This window comes from Mesoplodon densirostris, chromosome 13 (assembly GCF_025265405.1).
Source record: "Mesoplodon densirostris isolate mMesDen1 chromosome 13, mMesDen1 primary haplotype, whole genome shotgun sequence".
Classification (NCBI taxonomy): domain Eukaryota; kingdom Metazoa; phylum Chordata; class Mammalia; order Artiodactyla; family Ziphiidae; genus Mesoplodon; species Mesoplodon densirostris.
Window position 1 is genome coordinate 89391874 of NC_082673.1, and position 21819 is coordinate 89413692.

General features: G+C 62.3%; 1 protein-coding gene across 3 annotated transcripts in view; it reads right to left on the bottom strand.

Moving 5' to 3' along the window:
* Positions 1-1369: 1369 nt before the first annotated feature.
* The window catches only part of TRAPPC9 (trafficking protein particle complex subunit 9), a 515472-nt gene continuing 495022 nt past the window's right edge, over positions 1370-21819 (bottom strand). For all 3 annotated transcript variants that reach the window (XM_060116028.1, XM_060116029.1, XM_060116027.1), the window contains 2 exons: positions 2808-3028; positions 1370-2139 (listed from right to left, as the gene is read on the bottom strand). In XM_060116028.1, coding sequence (XP_059972011.1) covers positions 1972-2139; positions 2808-3028 — 389 coding nt within the window. In that variant the 3' untranslated portion in view covers positions 1370-1971. The remainder of the gene's footprint in view (positions 2140-2807; positions 3029-21819) is intronic.

Sequence of the window (21819 nt, forward strand, 5' to 3'; positions counted from 1 at the left end):
GGGCTCTGGGAGAAGCAAGGTCCGCGAGGGTGGAGGCCGATGGAGTGGGGGGAACGGGCCACCCCAGGCCACGTGGCAGCTTGTGCAGTTTGAATAAGCACCCCCTGCCCAACCCAGGCGGCACAGCCCCACGAGGGGCAAGATAGGGCTCTGGCCCTCACTCGACCTCCCTGTGGGCGACAAGCAGCCTGCAAAGCCACGGGTGGCAGCCTGGTCCACGAGGCCTGGACTTGGGCCCTGAGAGCCTGCGAGGGACCATAAGCATCGTCAGAGAGGTGGAGTGTGGGAGAAGGTGGCTCCTCCCAGGTGTCTCCTGGGGTGACCCTGCCAGGGCAGCGGGATTCTGCTCAGCTGCCTCTGGCTCTGTGCTCTGGGCACCTGGAGACCCAGTCCCCCAGGCCCCGCGATGGGGCAGTGCCCCAGGGCCCAGAGGGTTTGAGGACCGCACAGCAGGGCGAAGTCCCGGCACTGGGAGGCACGCCAGGAACACGTGCAGCCCATGTGAGGCGGGCCTGGGAAGTTCTTCGCTGCCCTGAGCCCAGAGCTTTCGTTGAGATGTTTTCTAATCGGGGCGTGCCGGTACGCGTGGAAGGGCACCCATCTCTGAAGCCGTGGGGCTCCCACGGGCCATGCGCCCCAGGCCCACGGCAGCTCGCTCACTGCCCATCCTCCTCTGTCCCTGGGTGTGGGCCGGCCACGCGCCTGCTGCCCGGGGGGCCTCGTTTAAACGGGGTGACTCGGGAGCCTTGGACACGTCCGGCTTCACCGCACCCTGCTCTGCGCCTTGGGACCCTCGCCCTCTCTCTGGCCCCAGAACTCTGCTCGAAGGTGGAATTTACTAGACAGGGCCTGAGGGTGCCTGGGCAGAGGTGGTCTAAACCTCCAGGGCTGGCAGTGAGGGTGCAGGGGGCCGGCGGGCTGGGCGACCCGGAGGGGAGCGAGGAGGGAGCCGGGGCGAGGCAGCCCTCGCGGTAGGTGGGTCCCAGGGTGGCTGCGGAACGCCCACCTCCAATCTGCACCTCGACTTCTGGAGGCCTGTGTCACCCCCAAACATCTTCCCGAGTGTGTGGACCTCAGGAGAGAAAGAGAGGCCAAGATGTCCAGAGCCATCGCGGGGGCTGAGGACCGTGGTGTGGTACTCGAGACGGTGCTCTGAGAGGGGTGGCATAGAGGCCCAGAGAGCACACGCAGGGGAGGGGCCTGGGGGGGCCACAGGGACAGACAGACACAGGCCCAACCCTGCCGGCCACCAGCCGTGTGTGCTGTGTGGGGTCGTGCGAGTCCCTACCTGCGCCGGGGGCTGACGAGCTGGGGGGCGGCCCCCTGACCACACTGGACTAGCAGAGGCAGGGACGCAGGTGGACCAGCAGAGAAGCGAGGCAGGCCGTTTATTGGAGAATCTGTCACCGACACGCAGACACACACAGGCTGTGACCCCCCACAGCCCAGGCTGGAACCAGCCCAGGGGCCAGAACAGCTGGCACAGGTGACTGTCTACCCACCGGGGGCAGGTGGCTCCTCTTGGGGTCAACCACGGTGCCATCTCTCCTGGCTGGGCTGCCTCGGGGACCCTGGGAGAAGAGCCAGCCCTCGGGGGATTCCAAGGGCTGAGGGGGCCGAGGGAGGCTCCCCAGACCCCCCACCCCCGGCTGTGCCCCTCCCTCACGCTCACCTTTTCTTCCTGCTGGCTGGGCTGTGAACCCCAGGTCACAGGAACAGGTGCAGGGACCCAGGGCCACACTTTGGGGTTTGGTTAGCATTCACCCTAGCAGCGGCCTCTTGCAGGGGAGCCCTGACGGCCAGTGTGGGAAGGGGCACGGCTGCCAAGTCTGGGGGCTCCTGCAAAGCCCAGAGAGGACGCCGCAGGTAGGAGGGGAGGTGAGGGTTGGGAGGAGTGGACAGGAGTTGCAGCGAAGGCCTGTCCCCTGCCCGGGGAGCCCTCTGGTCATCTCTCCCCGCGGGAACAGCGGCTCAGGCCTGGGCCCCCAGGGCGCGCACGTGCACGCTGGGCAGGCGGAACCAGGAGGGCGGCAGCCCCTTGCTGGAGCTGTCCTCATGGAAGCGGATGCGGAGGAAGAAGTCGCCCGTGCAGAGGAACAGAAGGGCCCCAAGGCAGGCTGACTGGCCCGACGGCCGCACCTGAGGGGAGGAGGAGGGGCATCAGCCGGGAGCAGCGCGGACCCCCAGAGCCTCCAGGAGAACCCTGAACCTACCTAGATACAGAGGCGGGGGCGGGCAGGGGCGGGCGGGCCCGCCGGGCCCCCAGGACTTGCTCCCATGGCCCTCCAGGGCTTCCCTGCTGTGCTGCCCCGGGCGTGTCACTGCACTTCTCTGGGCCTCAGCTCCTATCCTAGGATGGCGCTAATCACACTTCCCTCCCTGGGCCGTTTGGGGGTCAGGGAGCGTGGGGAGCGTTTGGGGCAAAGGTGCCATCTCACCAGGCAAGTGGAGCTTGAGGACTGTGCCCTGTGACCCCATCAGTCCCTCTGGGCCTGCGTGCAGCGACCACGAGCAGGGAGGAGCCGGCCACGTGGGGCAGGGCAGCGGCGCCAGGGGCACGGAGATCTGACGCTGCCTTGCCGCCCCCCCAGCACACTCGTCTCAGCTCCTTGACAACCCTCGGGGCCGGTATCCCCATCCTAGCTGTGCTCCCAGGACTCAGGTACAGAGACGTGAACTCGTCTGAGGTCTCAGGGCGAGTCAGGGGGATGAGGGTCAATGCAGAGAGGCCGCCACGTCTACCAACCCCTACGTCTGCCACTGGGGGAGGGGTGGGACAGGGGACAGTGACCGGGGGCCACACGCACCTTGTCCAGGTAGAAGGTGCCGGAGCCCACGAAGGAGACGGCATGGCGCAGGTCGTAGGTGTGCACGCCGTTCTGGTGGTCCTGGAAGGGCACCACGCCGAGGGCGAAGGGCCCCACGCTGCGCGGACTCCGGTTGGTCAGCCTCACCTCCAGGCGCACAGGGTCGCCCACCCGGCAGGCCGCCGCCTCGCGGTCACAGGGCTGTCCGTCCACCAGCACATCTGCGAGCGACACGGGGCACGAGGCTGTCAGGGCACCGCCCAGCCAGCCTCCCTCCCTCCATTCATTCATTCATTCATTCATTCTCCGCTCCTTCACCCACCAAGCTGCCTCGTGGAAAACAGAGGAAGGGCCCCAGTTCCTGCTCTCCCGACGTGCAGGCCAGCGGAGACAGGCGTCGGGGCCAGAGCTGTACCCCAGGGGGGTCTGTGTCACGCTGGAGAGGCCAAGAGGGCCCCAGGGTCACTGGGGGCTCCTGAAGGGCCTCCTAGCTGCCCCCACCTGGAAGGGCTGAGCTCTGGCCCGGACCCCAGGGGCTCCTGCAGGTGGAGGACAGCCAGGGGAGGGACTAAGAACTGGTGGGGACTGTGCACAGGCCGGGCCGAGGAGCCGTAGCCGGGCCTTTATTGAGTCACCTGCAGACCGACCCGCCCAGACTGCAGCAGTGAGGGCCGGGGTGGCCCTGGGGCACCACGGAGGCGGGACGCTAGCTGGGGGAAGGTCTGGGAGTCACGGAGCAGGGCGCGCACCCGTCAGGCAGGGAACAGGGAATGAGCGGCAGCAAGGGGGTGGGGTGACGGGGCAGGTAGACTGGAGAGGCTGTGCTGTGACCCCCGCTCTCCTCAGACCACCAGACATCCCAGCAGGACGGCGGGGTGGGTAGGCCGGGGGACCCACCTTCAAGCATGGGTGCAAGGCACAGGCTGCGATTTGAGAGTGACAAGTGTCCTTAAAAGAGGCGGAAGAGGAGAAAACTGACTCAGAGGGGAGCCCAGGTGAAGACAGAGGCAGAGGCTGCAGTGATGCGGCCGCGGCTCCGGGAGCTGGGAGAGGCGGGGGGATCCTCCCCCAGAGCGCTGCCCACACCTTGAATTCAGACCTCCAGCCTCCACAACAGTGAGTCAGTGCAGCTCTGTTGTCTCGAGGCCCCCGGTCAGTGGTAATTTGCTATGGCAGCGCTGGACGCTGATACGGTCAGTAAGGGTCCTTCCTGACACCAGAAGGTCACCGGCTTGCTGATCCGGCCATGGAGGCCAGGGAACGGGGTCCTAGACCTGCAGTGGGACTTCACACCACACGGTACTGGCCGTGGGGCTACCAAGCGCCGACCCTGAGCCCTGGCCTCGTCACGTCTGCAGGCCCAGGAGTCATGACGTGACAGGTCACCTGTGTACTTCCTCACGCCTGCCCACCTTGCTGCTGAAGGACTCGTCACGTGTGTCTCAACCTTGACCCCGCCATTACCAGAATCCCACAGTGGAGGCTAGTCGGGGACAGCCCCCAAGTCACTGCCACTGCTCTTGACACCAGGTGACTGCACGGAAGACCATCCTGCCCAACAGCTATGGGGCCTCGGTGCCCATGGGAGGAGGCCAGCGCCCCACTGGGGTTCCTGGAAGGCACGGGTCTGGAGAGGGGCCAGCCCTGGACGGGCCACGCAGACCCTCCCTCCAAGGCAGGTGGATGTCCCCGAGGAGTGCTGGAATCTCTTCAGCTGACCCTTCCGTAGCACATCCAGGGCTCGGAGCGTGAGTGCGTGTGCGTGTGCGTGTGCGTGTGTGTGTAGAGAGGATATATCAGGAACAAGAGACACTGGCTTCTGTCCTGGGCCTGTTTCAAACCTGAGAAGTGGACGTAATAAAAAGTCCTTGGTCCCTCTCCTGCTCAGGCCGGGCCCCAGTAATGCTGAACAATGAACCCGGCCAGGCAAGTCTGAGCCCCATGTGGAGACAGCAGGTGTAGGAGAGCCTCGGTTGACGGTTCCATTAAGGGGAAGACAGGATTATCTGCAAATCAGCGAAGGGCGGCCGGCTCGCTGCATCTCTGCCCCCTGAGTTCTCCCTGGTAGGGACCCGCGTGGGCCACAGGCACTGGCCTATGGCTCATCTGCAGAGCAGCCCCCAGCTCACCTGGTGGTGCCCACTTAACCCTTCCCTGATGCCCAGCTCTACTTGGCCCCTGGGGCAATGAAGAGGGGAAATGAGGCTGTGAACACAGTTCCTAGTGGGACTCTTTCCTTGGCATTCTCTAAATGAGGGGGAGGGGCATGGTCCCGAGGTCAGGCCAGGGTGGCCGGATGGGGGACGGAGCTGGCCCCTGGCTGAGCAGCAGGCCGGGCTGGGATCTTGGCTTTGCCCCAACCCTTCATCCTGGAGGAGGCCCTCTGCCGAACTGAGCCTCCTTCACCTCATCTGCAAAACTGGCGTAATGATCCAGAGGCAGACAGAGGACCCAGCCAGGCCTGCCCTGCCCTAGTCTGGGGAGAGTTGCTTGCTTCCTTGTCTGCCTCCCCAGGGAGGAGGGCGACCCTCAAGAGGGGCAGGACCCACCTGTCTTGCTCTCTGATGTGTCCCCAGTCACAGGTGACCAACTGTCATGGTTCATCCATCCTGGCTTTAGTACTGAAACTTCTGCGTCCTGGGAACCCCTCAGTGCCAGGCACGCTGGGAGAGTTGGTCACGCCACACCCATACCTGGCACCCACAATAACTGCCTGCCAAACTCACGACTTTCTGGGCTTAGCAAGCAGCTGTCTCCTTCCACCCTGCAGCTCCAACACCTCCAACCTGGGTCCGAGAGCACCAAACCTTCCCACGTTACTCACTGGTGGAAACAGCAGAGGTCCGTTTTCTCTGAGAATATGACATGCTTCCTGAATTGAAAAGGATGCCAGGGCTGGCCTCTCCTGGGACCCACGGGGTACTGTGCGAGAAATCTAGTGAAAATGCATCTGAGATAACAGTGTTGACAGTGACCGTGATGGCTGTGCTCAGGTCGGCGGTTGTAACTCCACCGGCACTAATGTCCCAGCACACCCTTTGCTGTAGTGAATTCGCTTCTCTGACTCTGGACCAGGGCAGCTGTGCCCCACGCTGGGGAGAGGGGACCCTTCTCGCGTGGACGCCCCGCTGAGCAAGGCTGGAAGGAACAGCTGAGACCAGCAAGGAGAAGCTCCAGCTGTCCACCAGGGAGTCACAGAGCTCACTCGGAAGGCGCAGGGAAGAAATAATTAAAAATTTCTCAAAGGCAAGCTGTGCTGGAGCCCTTTCTAAATTGCCCAGAGGAATGAGAACCACATCACGGCACTGCCAGGAGTTCAGCCGCCCTGTGGCACGTGCAGGGCTCAGCTCGGCTTCCTGCCCACCGTCCCCGGGGGCCACGTGGCCCAGCCCCCTCTGACCTCAGGTGGGGAAGGTGGGCACCGCGTCCACTCCATCGCCAGACCGGGGCCCCTGCCAGGGACGGCGGGTTAGCACTCCCTCTGTGTCCGCAGCAGACTGGCCAGTTGCAGGGAGGGGGTGGGCACACCAGTCCGAGTGTGTCCCGTGCAGCTGGCGCCTCCCCGCCCCGAGGAGTCTTCACAATCACCCGGGTGCCTTCCCATGGCATCCAGGGTGGGCTCATTAAGACCCCCGTGGGAACCCCAGGTCTGATGTCCGGGTATGCGGGGTCTAGGTGCTGCCCTCGGCCTCCAGGGTCGGCCCGTCAGGCCGCTGCCACTGTCCACTTCCTGCGGTGGGGACCCCCCTGCCCCTCTCCAGGCTGGGGTAGAGAGATTCCTGCTGCTGCGCAGTTTTGAGTAGTTTCTCCTTGACTCCTCCCCGCTGGCCCTCTCCAAGCCTCAGTTTCCTCACCTGTAGAAGGGCTGATAGGAAAGCCCACCTCAAAGAGGTTTTGTGAGAATGGGAAACGCGCGTGCAGAGGGGGAGGGGCACACAACGGGGGGGCTGGATCATTATCACCATATGCCCACATCCACCCTGGGCGGAGGCGAATGCGCAGGGCGGGCCAGGTCCCTGACCAGCTCTAATCCCCAGCCGAGGAGGACACTTTGCATTTATATAGCTTCTCCAGGGCCGTTCCTCACCCGCAGGCTGGCCGTGAATGCTGATGGGGAAAGATGACCAGCACAGCGCTGATGCGATGGACAGAGAGGACCGAGGCAGAGGACGAGTCCCTTCAGCCTCTCCTGGCCACTCTGTCCAGGAGGGATGCAGACCCACAGCCAACCTGCAGGTGGGCCACATCGCGACCTGGAATGCCCCAGCCTCAGGGGAGAGGCACCCCCCTACCCCCCCGGGGAGGCAGGGAGGGGGGTCCCAGCCTGGAAGCCCATCTCCTGACCCCCAGGCTGCCGGGGAGCTGCGCACGGGCGACCTCGACCTGGGGGCTCCTCGGGAGCGCTGGGCGGGAGAGACAGAACTCTGGCTCTGTGAGGTCTAGCCTTGTCCCCGAGAAGCTCCCGGAACCCTAAGTCTGTGCCACCAGAGGGGGTGATGCAGTAGACAGAATGACACCCCCAAAGATGTCCACGTCCTAATCCCTGGATCCCGTGCAGTGTGTTCCCGCACACGCCAAAGGGACTCTGCAGGTGACATTCAGTTAAGGACCTTGAGACTCAAGTATCTTGGAGTATGCGGGTGGGCCCAATGTCGTCACAAAGGTCCTTATAAGGGCAAGAGGGGGCAGGGGAGAGCCTGGAAGGCTGCGTGTCCATGGGGGCGGAGGGAGGCCGGGAGTTGCTGCACAGCTGGCTTTGAAGACAGGACAGGGCCAAGGGGTGCAGGCATCCCTGGAGCCCAGAAGGCGGGAACCGGGGTCTCCCCGGCCCCCAGCCTGCCGCCACCTCTTAGACTGGCCTACAGGACCGTGGGGCAGTAGCTCGTGTTGTTCTCAGCCACCAGGTTGGCGCTCACTTGTCAGAGTGGCTGGCGTTCAGCGACCAAAGAGCTGGCGCTGCCTTCCAGGCCCAAGGGGAGGGCGGGCAGAGCCCGGCCTGAACCCTGCCTGTGTCCCTCATCTGGAAACGCAGCGAGTGTCACATTCTCTGTGCAAAGTGCCAAAGGGAAGTGCTCACAGGTTCCGTTCGTTTCTGCCTGCCCCGCCCCCAAGCCCGCAGTTTCTGAAACCCGAGGCTAGGCCAAGGCCACAGCACTCGTTATCTTAACGAGTGTCTGTGGAACACCCTGGATGTGGCCCTGCCCTCAAGCAGCTCCAGGTGGGAGGGACTCCTGGACAGGAAGGGTGGCCACCCTGCAGGACCGAGCAGAAGGGGCTCAGGACCCAGTGAGGGCTGCAGCCGGGCACCGGCTCCTCTGGGCAGCCCTGACCTCCTCGCCCAGGTGTCCAGCACGGTCTCACCCTTAACTTGGCCCAAACGAAACCCTCCCACTTTCTCCCGGAAACCCCGCCTCCCCAGGGTCTTCCGTACAGAAGTGGCCCTACCTGGCAGGCCCGCCTGGCGCCTGGAGGTCACACCGAGGTGTTCCCCGGGCACCCACACCCAGCCCACCGGCCCGCCCGGCGGCCATCCCCATCTCTGCCCCGACCCACTCTATCTTAGCCCAGGCCAGCTTCCTGCATGGCAGCCAACGGTTCACAGCGGCATGAACCGTGGTTTCACCTTGTCAGGTCCTTGCCCGCCCCTTGCCCGGTCCCAGAATAAAAGGGAGTTTTGATCACATTACGGCCACTGACCCTGGTCTCCAGGGCCCTGCACGGCCCTGAGCAAGGTTCCCCCATCCCCGCGCTCCTACCACTTTGCCTCCCTCCTCCCTGTTCTGCCAGCAGGCCCAGCGCATCCCTGCCCCAGGGCCTTTGCACCTGCTGTTCGCACCACCTTGGCCCTCTCCTCAGGGAGGCTGTCTCTGACCACACAGTAAAGAGCCTTCCTGCACTGTCACTCTTCCACTCTCTTCATTTTCTCGCGACCCTCAACATCTTATCTGAAGTTCTTCTTTACCCATTTGTTTGTTAACCATTGTGTGTCCCTCCCTCCTCGTCCCAACACCCAGGCCAGGCAGGCACTCTTCTAGTTCATATTTGTTGAGTGAGTGAGTGGATGAATGAAAGAGTAAGTGAGTGGGCTTTGGGGCAGGGGTACCTGGGCTCAAATCCCAGCCGTGCCCTGTCCCCTTTGGGCCCCCTGGGACTCGAGGGGACTGGGCCATGTCCCCGAAGCACCCCTGCAGAGAGGACATTAGGACCAAGCTGCCACTGCCTGGCTCTGGTCCTGACTCGCAGACCCGACTTTCATGGAGGAGATTATTTATGCGGGAGAATCCATATTGTAAGAAATCTCCGGGGAGCGGATTAGTCTCTTCCCGCAACATGTTAAACTGGGCCCCAGCCCGTCTCCTCCCGCCGCCCCCGGCCGTGCTTCTCCTTCACTTTTAATACCAGCCAGAGTCACGGACTTAATCTTATCTGGCCCAGAATGGCTCCTGAAACGGCTGCCACGTTTATGCTACAGCACGTTGACAGGCTCTGGCAGGAACCCATGCTATAAATAGAAGGCACGATGAGGGAAGGGCCTGCAGGGCCCAGGCTGGCGAGGAAGGCGCTAGGAGGAAGGCAGCCGGCGGTGCCAGCCTGCGCTCTGGCCAAGGGCAGCCACCGTGCGGACAGCGGGCGGAGGTTCACGCAGTGAGAGCGCGCTGAGAACGGGGCGGTGCCCGCACCCCAAGGCGCCACCAGGTCAGGCGAGTCTTCCGTTGCCCACTCCCTCCCCCCAACCCTCGCCGGTACCCCGAACAGGCCAAGCCCCTCCCCCCCACCCTCACGTGCTCCTGGAGGGCAGAGAGAACTGGGGAGGCTTTAGCAGGTTTTGAGCAGAGAGGCTGAGGTCCGGGAAGTGATGGGACTGCCGGGGCCCGGGGCCTCTGGCCCGCCCCAGACGCTGCCCCGACGGAGTGCCCGTCATCCAGGGCTTGGCATCAGCATGGCGGCTGGAGTCCTGCTTCTGGAGGGGGCGGCTCTGTCCTCCAGCCTCGGTCTCCCCTCTTGCCCCAGGAGGGGCTGGAACAGCTCCGCTTTCCCATGCGGGGCCGGTTTAGACCCCCGCCTGGCCTCGCCAAATGCCGCCCCTACTGTACACTGTGCCTGGAGGGGGCCGGCCTTTCTTGGTGCCCAGGACACAGGCAGACACCGCCCTGGGGACATGCCAACCTCTCATGCCCATTGCACTCCAGAGGGTTCCGGGCCCACGTGAGCCCGGGAGCAGGTGGAGAGCGCGGTGGAAGGGGCCTGTCCCGGCACGGCCCTCTGCACCCAGGCGCCCCCCTTGTCCTCCCCCGCGGGCGCCAGCCCGCGGCGCTTCTCACTGTTATTAGTCTTGTGGTGACAGGAGCTCCCAGGGGCACCCTGGCCACTGTTCTAAGGCTTCACAGGCACCGCCTCACGCAGTCCTCAGACCAACCCCATCAGGCGGGCGCTGTCACTGCCCCACTTTACAGGTGAACCTACCCCGGTGCGGAGAGGCTCACAGCCGGCCCGAGGCGCCCAGCTAAGCGCCCAGCTCCCACCCGAACCCCGGGCACAGGGGCTTGTGTTATTTTTTAAACAGCTTTACTGGGATTTAGTTCACAAACCACACAGCTCACCTACTAAAGTGTACAATTCCACGGCTTTTCATAGATTCCCAGATCTGTGCAACCATCACTACGGGCAATGTGAGGGCATTTTCATCACGTCAAAAAGAAACTCCACACGCCTCCACCATCCCTGCCTCTCTCCCCGTCCCCCAGCCCTGAATGGCCACGAATCGAGTTTCTAGCTCTCCAGACGCCCCAGATCTGGACTTTCACACGAGTCCCATCCTATACATTCGGGCTTTAAGGACCGGCTTCCCTCCCTGAGCGCGACGCTGTCCAGGTTCTGACCTGTGGGAGCCTGCACTTCCCTCCTCTTCACACTGGAGTGATGTTCCGTCGTGTGGCCGCACCACAGCTTGTCTTCATTTGTGGATGGGCCCTCGGGTGCTTCCACCCTTGTCTGTCGTAAGCAATGCTGCTGTGGACACTCCAGGACAAGTGTCTGTACGGACTCAGGTTTTCACTTCTCGAGGACACACACCTCAGGGCAGAACTGCCGGGTTGTGTGGGTCTGCGTTTAACCTGCTGAGGAACCGCCAGGCTGTGTTCTGAAGCGGCTGTGTTATCTCACAGCCCTACTCGCAGCGTTCAGGTTCTCCACGTCCCTCCCAGCGCTTGTAGTGCCTGCCTTTCTTTGTCCCAGCCATCCTAGTGTGGGTGCAGTAGCGTCTCCCTGCTGTGCCCATGCCCGGCCAGGCAGCTGCGGCCCTCAGCGCCCCACAGGGTGGACGTGCGCCTCTGCCTGCTGGGACAGGAGTCTGTAAAGGCCCTTTTGTCCGGTCTTCTTTACTCATCTATCCCTCGCTGAGAACCTTCTGGAATCCCAAGCCCTTAACCCCACTCGTCCTCCTGGAGACTGGGGCTGGGCAGAGGGCTGGGGCATAGCGTGGGTTCCTCTCCCCTCGTGCACGGCAGAGAAGAGGGGGCTGGGCGAGCCTGAGGCCAGCAGAGAGCATCAGGACCCAGACTTCAGAGGCGCAGGTGGGAGCAGGGCCTCTGGAGCCAAGATGAGGGCCGGGTAGAGATCGGAGCCTGAGGATGAGCAGGTCACGGATGGGCCGGTGGTCAGGCCGGCCCTGCGGCGTCCACAGCCGTCTCTCTAGTCTGGTCCACGGAGTGGGAGGGCGTGAAGGTCAGGGGTGGGCAGACGGTCCTGGCACTTGGGAGACACTTGCCAAATGGCTGTGGACAGCCCAGCGGTTCTAAACCACTGTGGACTTTCCAAAAGGGACCTGCCTGGTGGCTCCCGGGAGTCTGGCCTCCTAGGTCGATTCTGACGTGTGCGTGTGTGCGCATGTGTGCGTGTCCCGGGCCACGGTCTCGCTCTGAGAGGCATTGGAAGACGGGTGAGGTGGGACCTTGGGTGGAGCCTGCACAGCACAGTTCCCTTGGGGGCTGAAGGAAACACGGAAAATATCAGCAGCCCCCCCAAGCCAAGGTCACGTGCAAGTCACTTTTCAGCGGCACAGAGGGGTGAGCCGTGGACGGCCTGCTCGCTGCTTCTTCAGGACACAGCTCCCAGGGCCGGCAGTGGAAGGCTTGTTCTTCCCCGGAGCCCAAACCCCCAGCAAGGACACCCTCCTGGCCTCACCCCAGAGCTCCACCTTCCTTGCCTTTCATTTCTTTGATAAAACTGGACGACTAAGCAGACTTTAGGTCTAATTTTGGATAAAACATTTTAAAGACTTGGGAACAATGCAGTAGGAATTAATGAGGTGAAGACTCCAAAACTGCCGGAGTGAGTCAAGTTTTCGAGGCTCTACCAAGCCTGCTTCAGCTAGAGCACATTTAAATTTCAAATTTCACACGACACACACATTTTTCTAGTTGACATAAATCTTGGGTGGTCCTAAATTTGAGAGCCAAATTTGATTCAGGGCAAGGCTAGGTTCGGGAATTTATCAAGGAGCTTTGTCACCCTTTAAATGAAACAAAAAAGAAGCTCAAGTGGGAACAAAATACGATAGCTGAGCCTCGGGGATGTGGAAGAGAACCAAGGCCGGGCCCTGGCCTGCGGGTGCTGCCCACTCCCCCCAGCGCTGGCTGTCCTTTGGGAGAAGGCACAGGCAGGTCCTGTAGAAAACCCTGTAATTCCCAACTAGCCAGTAAAAAGTGGTGAACTTTCTCTAATGCCAACGTAGCTAGTCGCTAGGTACGCAACTAAGGCGGCAAGTTTTCCCACGCTACCGACGAGAGCCAAGTAACTGACCTTTTCTCTGTGGCTGTTAGGGAGCTCAGAGCCAAGAGTGTACCGACCTAGGGCACCACGCAGGCCCTCAGCAGCCGTATCTCAGTCTACACACACAGGCGCACACACACAGGCACACACACACGCACACACACACAGCCTCTCCTGCATGCCCTTGTCATGCCCACTCCTCCAAGTCTTGACCAACTGTGCCAAGTACGGTTTCCCTTAGTCCAAATGTTTCAAATCTTATTTTGCTACTTTACTGACAGAGTTTGCAAAAGAGGTCAGGAGCACGGAGATGCCCCGGGGGTGGGAGTGACGGTGTTCTGGGCAAGGGTGTTACACGCAGAGGCAAGTGGGCACCTGGGGAGGTGGTATCAAGCCCCACAGCCGCCTCCCGCCTCCCCCCGCCTCCCGAGCCTCCCGCACTGCGGGGAAGGGGGTCCTTCTGTCGGCCGTGCTGGCTCAGGCTGGGGGACACGAGCGGAGGGGGACGGGCCGGGAGAAGGGCTGTTCCCCAGAGCTCGGCTCGGCTGCGCAGGCTCCTCCGGGTCCCGGGCCGGGCGCTCGTCAAGGTGGGCACCACACAACGCCTGAGCCCTGCTCTCAATGTGCCAAATGGCGCGCGTTTTTAACAGTTACCGAGGTAGATAATTAGTTCATAAGCCAGGATGCCTCTTCCCCAGCATCCGGGGAGGGAAACCGCGCAAGACCCACACGTGTAATTACCCTCAAATCGAGAACAGCTCCTGAGGAGCCGTTTGGCTCTCTTGGGTAAATAATTTACTTTTACAACTTTTCATTAAAGATGAAAGGGAATTAGATTAAAATGAAGGCGAGCTGGAGTTGGAGGGGAGATGCGTGTGGCTTGGAGCTCACTCGTGGAATGTCCTCTGGCTTCCCGGGCACGTCCACCCGGGGGCCAGCACCCGCGGGGCGGGCAGGGACCAGGCCGGTGGAGGGGAGCCCCCGGCGGCTGCATCCTGCGGCCCTGTGGCTGCCTGTGGACCGTGCAAACCTGCTTCAACGACGGGGAGAGACGCCCACGGCCAACACCACCCACCAGGTCAGGGGTCCGCCTGCCCACGGTCGCCCTGGTTCTCGGGCCAGGCGAGCAGGGTGGCGGGGCTCAGACCAAGTCCAGGCTCCGGGAGAGCCCTTGAGAAGCCAGAGCCTCTGCTTCCTGGCCTGCAAGCGGGGGATGCGGCCAGAGGGCCGGTGTGCAGAGCCGGGGCAGAGAAGTAAGTGCCCGACAAACGCGAGGGCTCACGACGGGGACCAGAGGCAGCGGTGCCGGCGGAGCTACAAGGTCGGTCCAGTTTGAAGAGACTGGGTTTGGGGCGGCCACAGTCGAACCCGGGTCTCGCCTGAGGGTTCCGTGCTGGTGGCCGCCCTCTGCCGTCCTCTCCCTAGCAGTGTCCCCCTGCCCCAGGTCTCAAGGCCCTGCTCACACGGCCCCTCCGCCCGGGGGCCCGCCCCGCTCTACCCTCACGGAACACTTGAAGTCGGGAGGTTCTGGCGGCAGAGGCTGGCCGCGTGTTCACCAGACCATTCCCTTGCCTCCTGGGCACACAGCCAGAGTGCAGTGCCCGCAGTGGTGAGGCGTGGACACGGGACCGAGTCCCGGCCAGTGGACAGCAGGGGGGGAAATGACACCCCCCAAAGCTGGCCCCCCAACACACCCCTCCTACCATCCCCCATCTGTCTGCTCACAGAACTAAAGGAGCTGAGAAGGGTCCAGGGGGAGCCGCGGGATAAGGGAAGCTCTGGGATGGGCAGGGCCCCAGGGTGGGAGGGGCCAGGGTCCCCCAGTGGGCTCCAGACAGGGCCCACCACCACCACCACCATGAGAACATAAAGGAAGGCTGCTGCGTTGGGCCTCTGAAATTTGGGGCTGTTTGTTACGGCATTTAGCTACGACGTTTACCGGCCTCCAGGGATCGTCTCTCCAAACTGTTCCCTTTCAGAAGCGACACTGGAACCCAGTGCGGAGCTGACGTGCTCAGGACCATGGTGTGAACCAGCGGTGGCGTGGGCACTGGAGCCCGGGCGCCCTTCCCTTCCCAAAGGGACAGGAACTGCTTTTGCACAGGGAGCACCTTGCTTAGTGGAGACAATGCCTCTCTTAGACCCTCTGCTTCAACCGTCTCTTTTTGGACAAGGACTTCAGACATCTGAAGATAAACCAGGAAAAAAAACGGAAGAATGAAGGCTATGCCTGCTGGCTGGTAGCATTATGCAAAGACATCATCCTGAGAACAGCAGGGAATTTGAAATGACTTCTCTGTCTCCGAGCGGTGTCCCTACGTTTTCAATCTCTGTTTTCCTCTCCACTCAGGACTTTCTAAACAAAGACTGCTGCCCCCCAGGCAGCCCCTCCGCTGCTCCTGTGGCTCTGCGTCCAGGCTGGTCCTCACCACACAAGGGTGTCCCAGCCCCAGACATTCTCACCCCCAGGGTCAGGTCACACAGCTGGCCCTGCTGGCACCAGGAGGATATGCAGGAATCTGAGGCCCCTCCTCTCCCCAGATGAGGAAGCCGAGGGCCGGAGGGCAAGGAGCATGGGAGGGCCCCAGCCGACATGGGAAGGGGCGGTGCAGTTGGTTTCATGCCGCTGGACCTTTGCGCAGGCGGCTCATTGCCTGGGCCTGGGAGCCTGCCCTGTGCGCCTGTCCAGCTCAGCCTCCCCTCCCCGGTGCCTCGGGGGCTGCACTCGGCATCCTGCATTTACCTGGGGTCCTGCCACCACCACGGACTCCGGAGGGCAGGACACGGGCACTCCTCCCTCCATCCCCTGGCGCCCAGCAGGGCCCGAGTACCTGGGGCGGCCGCCAGGATTCGCAGACCTTCTGCTGGCCGGTAGTGGGGCCAGGCCTCGGAGCCAGGTCTCTGGACTCTGGGCTCTGTCCAGGCGGGGAGACAGCCAAGGAGGAGAAAAAGGGTTTCCAGAGAGAAAATGTAAAAGGATGTCGATATAGGATTGGTGCCCTCGACTGCTCCTCCAGAGTTTTCTAGACCAAATTGAAGGCCATCTGCCTCTCTCCCCCAGCACCCTGTGACACCCCTCCCGCCATTCATCAGCCCCTCACAGCCACACACAATGCCCCTCATACTCTCTGCCTTGCCAGCTCCTCTAGGCCTTTCCAAAACTCAGCTCGAGCAGCACCTCCTCCAGGAAGACTTCCTGAATCATACCCAACCCCGCACAAGCCCCTGTCATATCATGTACAGCCTCATGCCGGAATTTTCCGTTGACAAAATGTCTCCCTGATTGAGGCGAGCTCTTCTGAGGGCAGGGCTCAGGGTTCACTCACTGAACTAACCGACGAATGAACAGGGCCCGACTATGGCTTGCTGTGTGACCTTAGGGAAATCACTTAACTTCTCTGAGCCTCTGCTTTCTCATCTATAACTTGAGAGGAACGAGCTGGATGACTTCAGAACAGGCTACTACTTCATGGTGCTCGTGCTTGGGCTCAGCCCTCTAAGTCCATCCTCACACCGTTCTTTCTACTGATCCAAGGTGGCACGTTGGCTCCCTCGGCATCCGGACACTGTGCCAGGACCGTCCCCTCACCCCGCCACACACAGCCCAGGGCCTGACACCTGCCTGGTGCTCGGTCAACGTTTACCACGTCAAACAGACTCTTTAAGTGGTGGCAGCTGAAGCTTCCTGCAGAAGTGGAAACCCCAGAGCACACTCAGATCACTCAGGAAGGACACGGGCCACGAGAGAAGGTTCCGAGCGGCCCACGTGCCCGAACCACGGGAGCCGGGCAGCTGGACAAACAGGCTGGTGATGAGCCCGCTGCCCTGCACTTAACTGGGGTCACTCCCGGCCATGAGAAAGGGCACCCTTTGAGCCCCCAGAGAGCACTGCCCTGCCGAGACTTTGCCGCTGGCCCTTTGGAAGGTGGGCTAGAGGCTCGTGAGGATGCAGTAAGGGGGCCCCTCACGGCCCCTCTGCCCTGGGCGAGCACCGCGCAGCAGGCCCCACGGTGGCGCTCACGGCACGGGGTAGGGGTGGGGCGGAGGCCCGCACAAACCCAGGACGGAGTGAGGATCAGCCCCCGCTGCCCCCACCCTGGGCGCAGGGCGTCGGATGCGGGAGGGCGGCGTCAGGGCAGAGCGGCCTCAGGGAAATGGGCCCCGGCTGTCCGTGCGGCGCAGGCTGTGCACTGGGCCCGCAGACCCTCACCAGAGGTGACCCTGCTGAATGAGGCCCCCGCCTGGGCTTCTCTGACGGGGGCTTGAGCGTCGCAGAGGCTCCAGGGGGCCCGACCCACACGAGAGTCCAGACTCTCCCGGACTCAGGCGGGCTCCCTGCAAACGAGTGTGGACGGAGCAGCTCCTGGAGGGCCGCCTCCCCAGGGCCCGCGCCAGCTCCCGTGTGCTGCCCTCCGTGCTGCCCTCTACCTGAGCTGCTCCTGGCACGGGGGACAGGTGCCCTCGTGCTGCTGCCTTTGCATTGGCTGGGTCCTCTGTTTGCAGAGGAAGAGCTTGGGGCCAGGCAGCAGCCCTGCACCGCACGGTGAGTGTGAAAGGCTCCGGGGCGGTGCCGGGCACAGGCTGAGGGGCTGTGTGGGCAGCCCTGAGCCAGAAAAGAAGGCCCTTGCCCAGGGCCCCGCAGCTGGCTTGTGGCCTTCTGCTCTCGGGGACGGGCCTCCTGCCTCTCTGCAAGGACTGGTGGCTTCTCTAAATGTACTTTCCAGCCCGAGAGGGCCAGATTGAGAAGCCCTGGGATGAGTCCCCAGGGGCCACTCAAACCGCACCTGTCACCCAGGTGCCTGTCCCCTGCAACCCCTGGGCAGTGTACCCCGGGGGGGCCCTGTCCTAACACACGAGGTGGCTGCTGCATGTCATGCACTCCTGTCCTCCCAACCGACACAGTGCCAGTGCAAGAGAGCACTGACCCCAGAGCAAGCACGGAGAATCCTTCCAGGTCGACCTGGCTTCCCAAACTGAGCCTCCTGCAGAGCCATCAAGACTGCCCCAGCTGTCCCTCGTCCTGTGACTGTACAGATGACACACCTGAGGCAGGTGCAGGTTTGGGGGGAATGCTCAGGAGGAAAGATGCACCATGAGGGCCCAGGACTGGAGTTGGCACGAGGTGGGGAGGCTGGCTGACAGGGCCCTGGTGACGGGGGGCTGCCTGGCCACTAACTTGTGGGGTCCTCACTCAGCCTCAGTCTCTCACTTGTAAGATGCCTGCCCGGCAGGGATGCTGAAAGATAGAGGGCGCAGGAGCACTGCAATGTCCCTTGTGAGTGCGCTGTGCCGCGAGCTCGGATGGCACACCCTCCCGGAAGCCCTCAGAAGTGCAGCTATGCCTGTACCCAGCCCGGACCCTCCTGCGCTGTCACTACCTGTCCCTGCTGCTCCCCCTACACGCTGGGAGCCCAGAGGGCAGGGGCTGAGGTCTATCTGTGTCTTGCCCACTGGGTGTCTGTGAATGAACAGTGCAGGGGTGAGCGGTGGTGGCCCCTTCTGTAGCGACACTGGGCCTTCCAGCTCCCAGCGACCCCGGGCACCAGCAGCGCCAGCACTATTAACTCCCCTCCCCTGAGCACTTCCCACGTGCCTGCACTGGTCTCGGTGCTTTGCACGGATGGTCCCGTTCCTCCTCACCAGGGCCCTATGACAAAGGGTGTTACTGTCCCCATTTTATGGACAAGGTACACAGAGCTCAGGTCCTTGCCTGAGCTGGGATTTGGCTGCAGAGCTCACACTCTTAACTGCCTCCTTCCACACGAGTTCCTTTGTCCCCTGGAGTAGCAGCAAGCGACATCGGCGGGATGGATGACCCCAGCGGACACGGAGAAACCAAGTGCAGCTCCAGCACGAGGGACAAGAGCCCCTGCGGCTCCACCAGGCAGTCGGGCCAGGTCGCTGCCTGCACGAGGGGGGGAGGGGAGGAGCCTCCTGAGGAAGCCTGCCCTGCTGCCCGCTGAGCCCATCAATATGCCCTTTGAAACAAGCCCAGCCCAGCCCAGCCCAGGGAAAGGTTAAGGGCAGCCCACCCAGTCGGCCTACCTGGCTGCACATCTGAATCTCTGGCCCGATTCTGTCAGATGTTCGATGGAAATCACAGTGGAGTCCTCAGCCCTGAAGTGACCAGCGGCCAGAACTGGACAGAATACATCCCTGCGAGGGTCCAGAGGACAGGGATGCTCAGGGGCCAAGCCCACAGCACCCGGCACGGACCTCTACCTTGGCTCTCAGATAAACCTGGCCCTTCCGGAAACCACGTCTCCCGTAAGCATCCATGCTTCAGGCACCAGGGCCGTGCCCTGGCCCTGACTCCTTTCTCTGTCTCTGCACACTGCCCACCTGCTTCCAACCCTAGCTTGTAACCGCTGGCAACAGGGGCAGGCTCCCCCGTTCCACTTACTCAAGTTGGCGATGCTGGCTTCGTGGCAAAGGGTGGTGCCCACAGTTCTAATCTGCCCACCTATCTGGGCTCCTGTGCCCCAGCCTTGGAACAGGGATCTAGATAGTTCATCTTCTGCCGTCACAAACTCAACCAACACTGAGCTGCACATCACCCACCCATCATCCATCCGTGTGTCTATCTACCCATGCGCTCACCTGTCCATCCATCCACTCCTCTCCCGCCCACCACCTGCCCCTCCTTCCGCCCACCCCGCCCCCCTCCCTCCCCCCCCCCCCCACCCTTCGCTTTCCATACAGTTGCTCCATTGCCTCTTCCCACTTTGCTAATTTGCCCGGTTCTTCCTTCAGGGTGGGACAGCCCCAGTGCCTGAGGACTTCTCGGTCAGCCTTGGAGGCCTAAACCCACTAAAGTCTTCACCGCAAGCGTCTTCCTTCCTTCCAGATTTCCCCACACTTCCTGGGGGCCTTGACCAAACGTTTACTCAGCTGCCGGAGTTAAATAGGCCAGCTTAAATGGTACCTCTGCCATTTATGAGCTGTTTGCCCTTTGGCAACCCACTTACTTGGTGAGCCCCAGAATCCTCACTTGGAATATAGACTATGGTGACTGAGGATTAAAGGACACGGATACATAAAGGGCCCGCTGGGACAGCACACTCGGAACTTTCTGGCAAGAATCCTGCCCAGTCGGTTCAGCGAGAATCCCCACCCCTGATGTCCGATCGCCTGGCCTGCCTTCAGCAAGAATCCACCACCCTTGATGTCCCCTCTTAGTGACTTTCCACCCACTGACCCCTCACTCTGCTCGTTGGCTCCAAACCCCCAGCCGTCTTTGCTGCATTTACAGCAGAGTCTGACCTCTCTCTGCTACTGGACAGGCTTGACCCCTGTCACAACAGTCCTGAATAAAGTCCCCTTACTGTTTGAACAAGTGTCAGAATCATTTTTTGACAGCACAAAGCTTCCTGTCCCCACCGCAGATGCTGGTTGAAGGATTAATGCATGCTGTCCCCAGGCCTAGAGAGGACACGGAGCCACTCTGGGATGCTGGGAGGGGGTCCAAATCCCAGCCCAGCCTCTGCACGTGCAGGCCACCTGGACCACCACGCTGCATGGGGCTGACCTCGGGTCTTCCTCACAACTTGAAGCCTGCACGTGTGTGCGCGTGGGCAGGTGTGTGGGGTGAGTTCACATAATCTGCTCCAGAGGCTTCTGAGGCTAAAGGGAGGCCGTGCCTGTGCGGGAAGGGCAGGGCCAGGGCTTGGGATTAGGGATCAGCGTGGATCCTTTCCTCATAGCAAAGAGGGTTTCCTTGCTCACCCTGCAGTCCCCTGTGCCCCTGCTCCCTCCTCCGAGAAGCCCTCCTGGACCTGCGCAGGTAGAGCAGGAGCCCCCAAAGCCCCCTCCTCCCCATCTCTGGCCCTGTCTCTGAGCATGAAGCTCTGAGCCGTGACTGTTTCTTTCTCAGCACCAGGCAGGGCGTGAGCATCTCCAGGGTCGGCCGGGGCACCGTGAACACACACTGGGCTCAGCGACCTCGGGTGGGGGAAGCTCCTGACCCTCAGTCCCTGCTCAGACCTCCAGGTGGCCTTGATCAGTGCCTGTTGATGGAATGGATGAGCACACAAATCTCTACCGGGTCACAGTGCTTCTCAACTTTTTGCTGGCGACTCTTGCAGGTGTGGCCCGGCTACAGAAAGCAGCAGGCCTTTCCCTAGCCCCAGGCCCTGCATTTAAGTTTGTGGTGGGCAAGCTGCTCGTTCCCAGGCTGGGGGCGCCTAAGAGAAGTCCTCTCGGTACAGTCGCCACATCCACGCCCTCTGCTCCAATAAACGGGGCTGAGCCTGCGGTAAACGCTGATGAGGGCCTCACGGGTTGTTTGCCCAGTGGTTTCTCATTAACTGAAAATAAAAAATTAAAGACAAAAAGTCCCCAGAGATGCAAGAGGGGGAGGGGTGGGGATGAGGGACTTGCGGATGCCCCCTGGGGGCTGGGTCCTGACCACTCCACGGAACACAGTCACCTCCTTATACCCGTGCCAGGGTCTGCAGCCGGGGTGGGGCAGGGCTGGAGCAAGGCCAGGCCTGTGTGACGCCCCCAGACTCCACCCCTGCCCCCTCGCACCAGGCCGTGTCTCTCCTCAACCTTCACTACCCACCAGCAAAGGCCCAGCGAGGCCGGGAGCGGGTCTGCTTGCTCCTGTGTCCCCGGGACCCAGGGAGGGCCTGGCCCAGCGGGGGCTCAGGAAATCCCTGCTGATGAGCAACAACCCGGCCCTCCCTGCCCTGCAGCAGCGGGTGCACATCTGTCCGCCTGCGAGGGGCTCGCCAGGCTGCCATCTTGCCCAGGGCCACTTACCCTCCCTAATAGGGCTCGGGAGACAGGCCGGGTTTGTGGAACAGCCTACTCTGTGGGGAGCTGGGGGGTGACAACCAGGAGATTTAATTAGAGCTCTGAGCTCCTGCTGGTGACCTCTGGGGCTCACACCTCACCTGCAGGGGCTGTCGGATCCCTGTCTCCCTGGGGGATCTCTGGCCTGGGAGCCGGCATGGGGGCGGGGGGGGGCCCTTTGTGAGCTCTGGCTGAGCCTGAGAAACTCCACGTTCACTGGTTCAGCGACAGGCACCAGCATCCCGAGGTCGGCACAGGAGAAACCCGGGTCGCCTGCTCGCTCGCTCACCCCTCACCACCAGGGCCTGCGGCGTCTACGGCCTAAATCTCACTTCAACCGCCCCAAGGTGTGAGAGCGCAGAAGCTCAGGGTGTGGGTCCAGGGATCCCAGGCCTGGGGTCAAAGCCCCAGGCCAGCCCTCGCCAGATGGGTGTCCTGGACACGT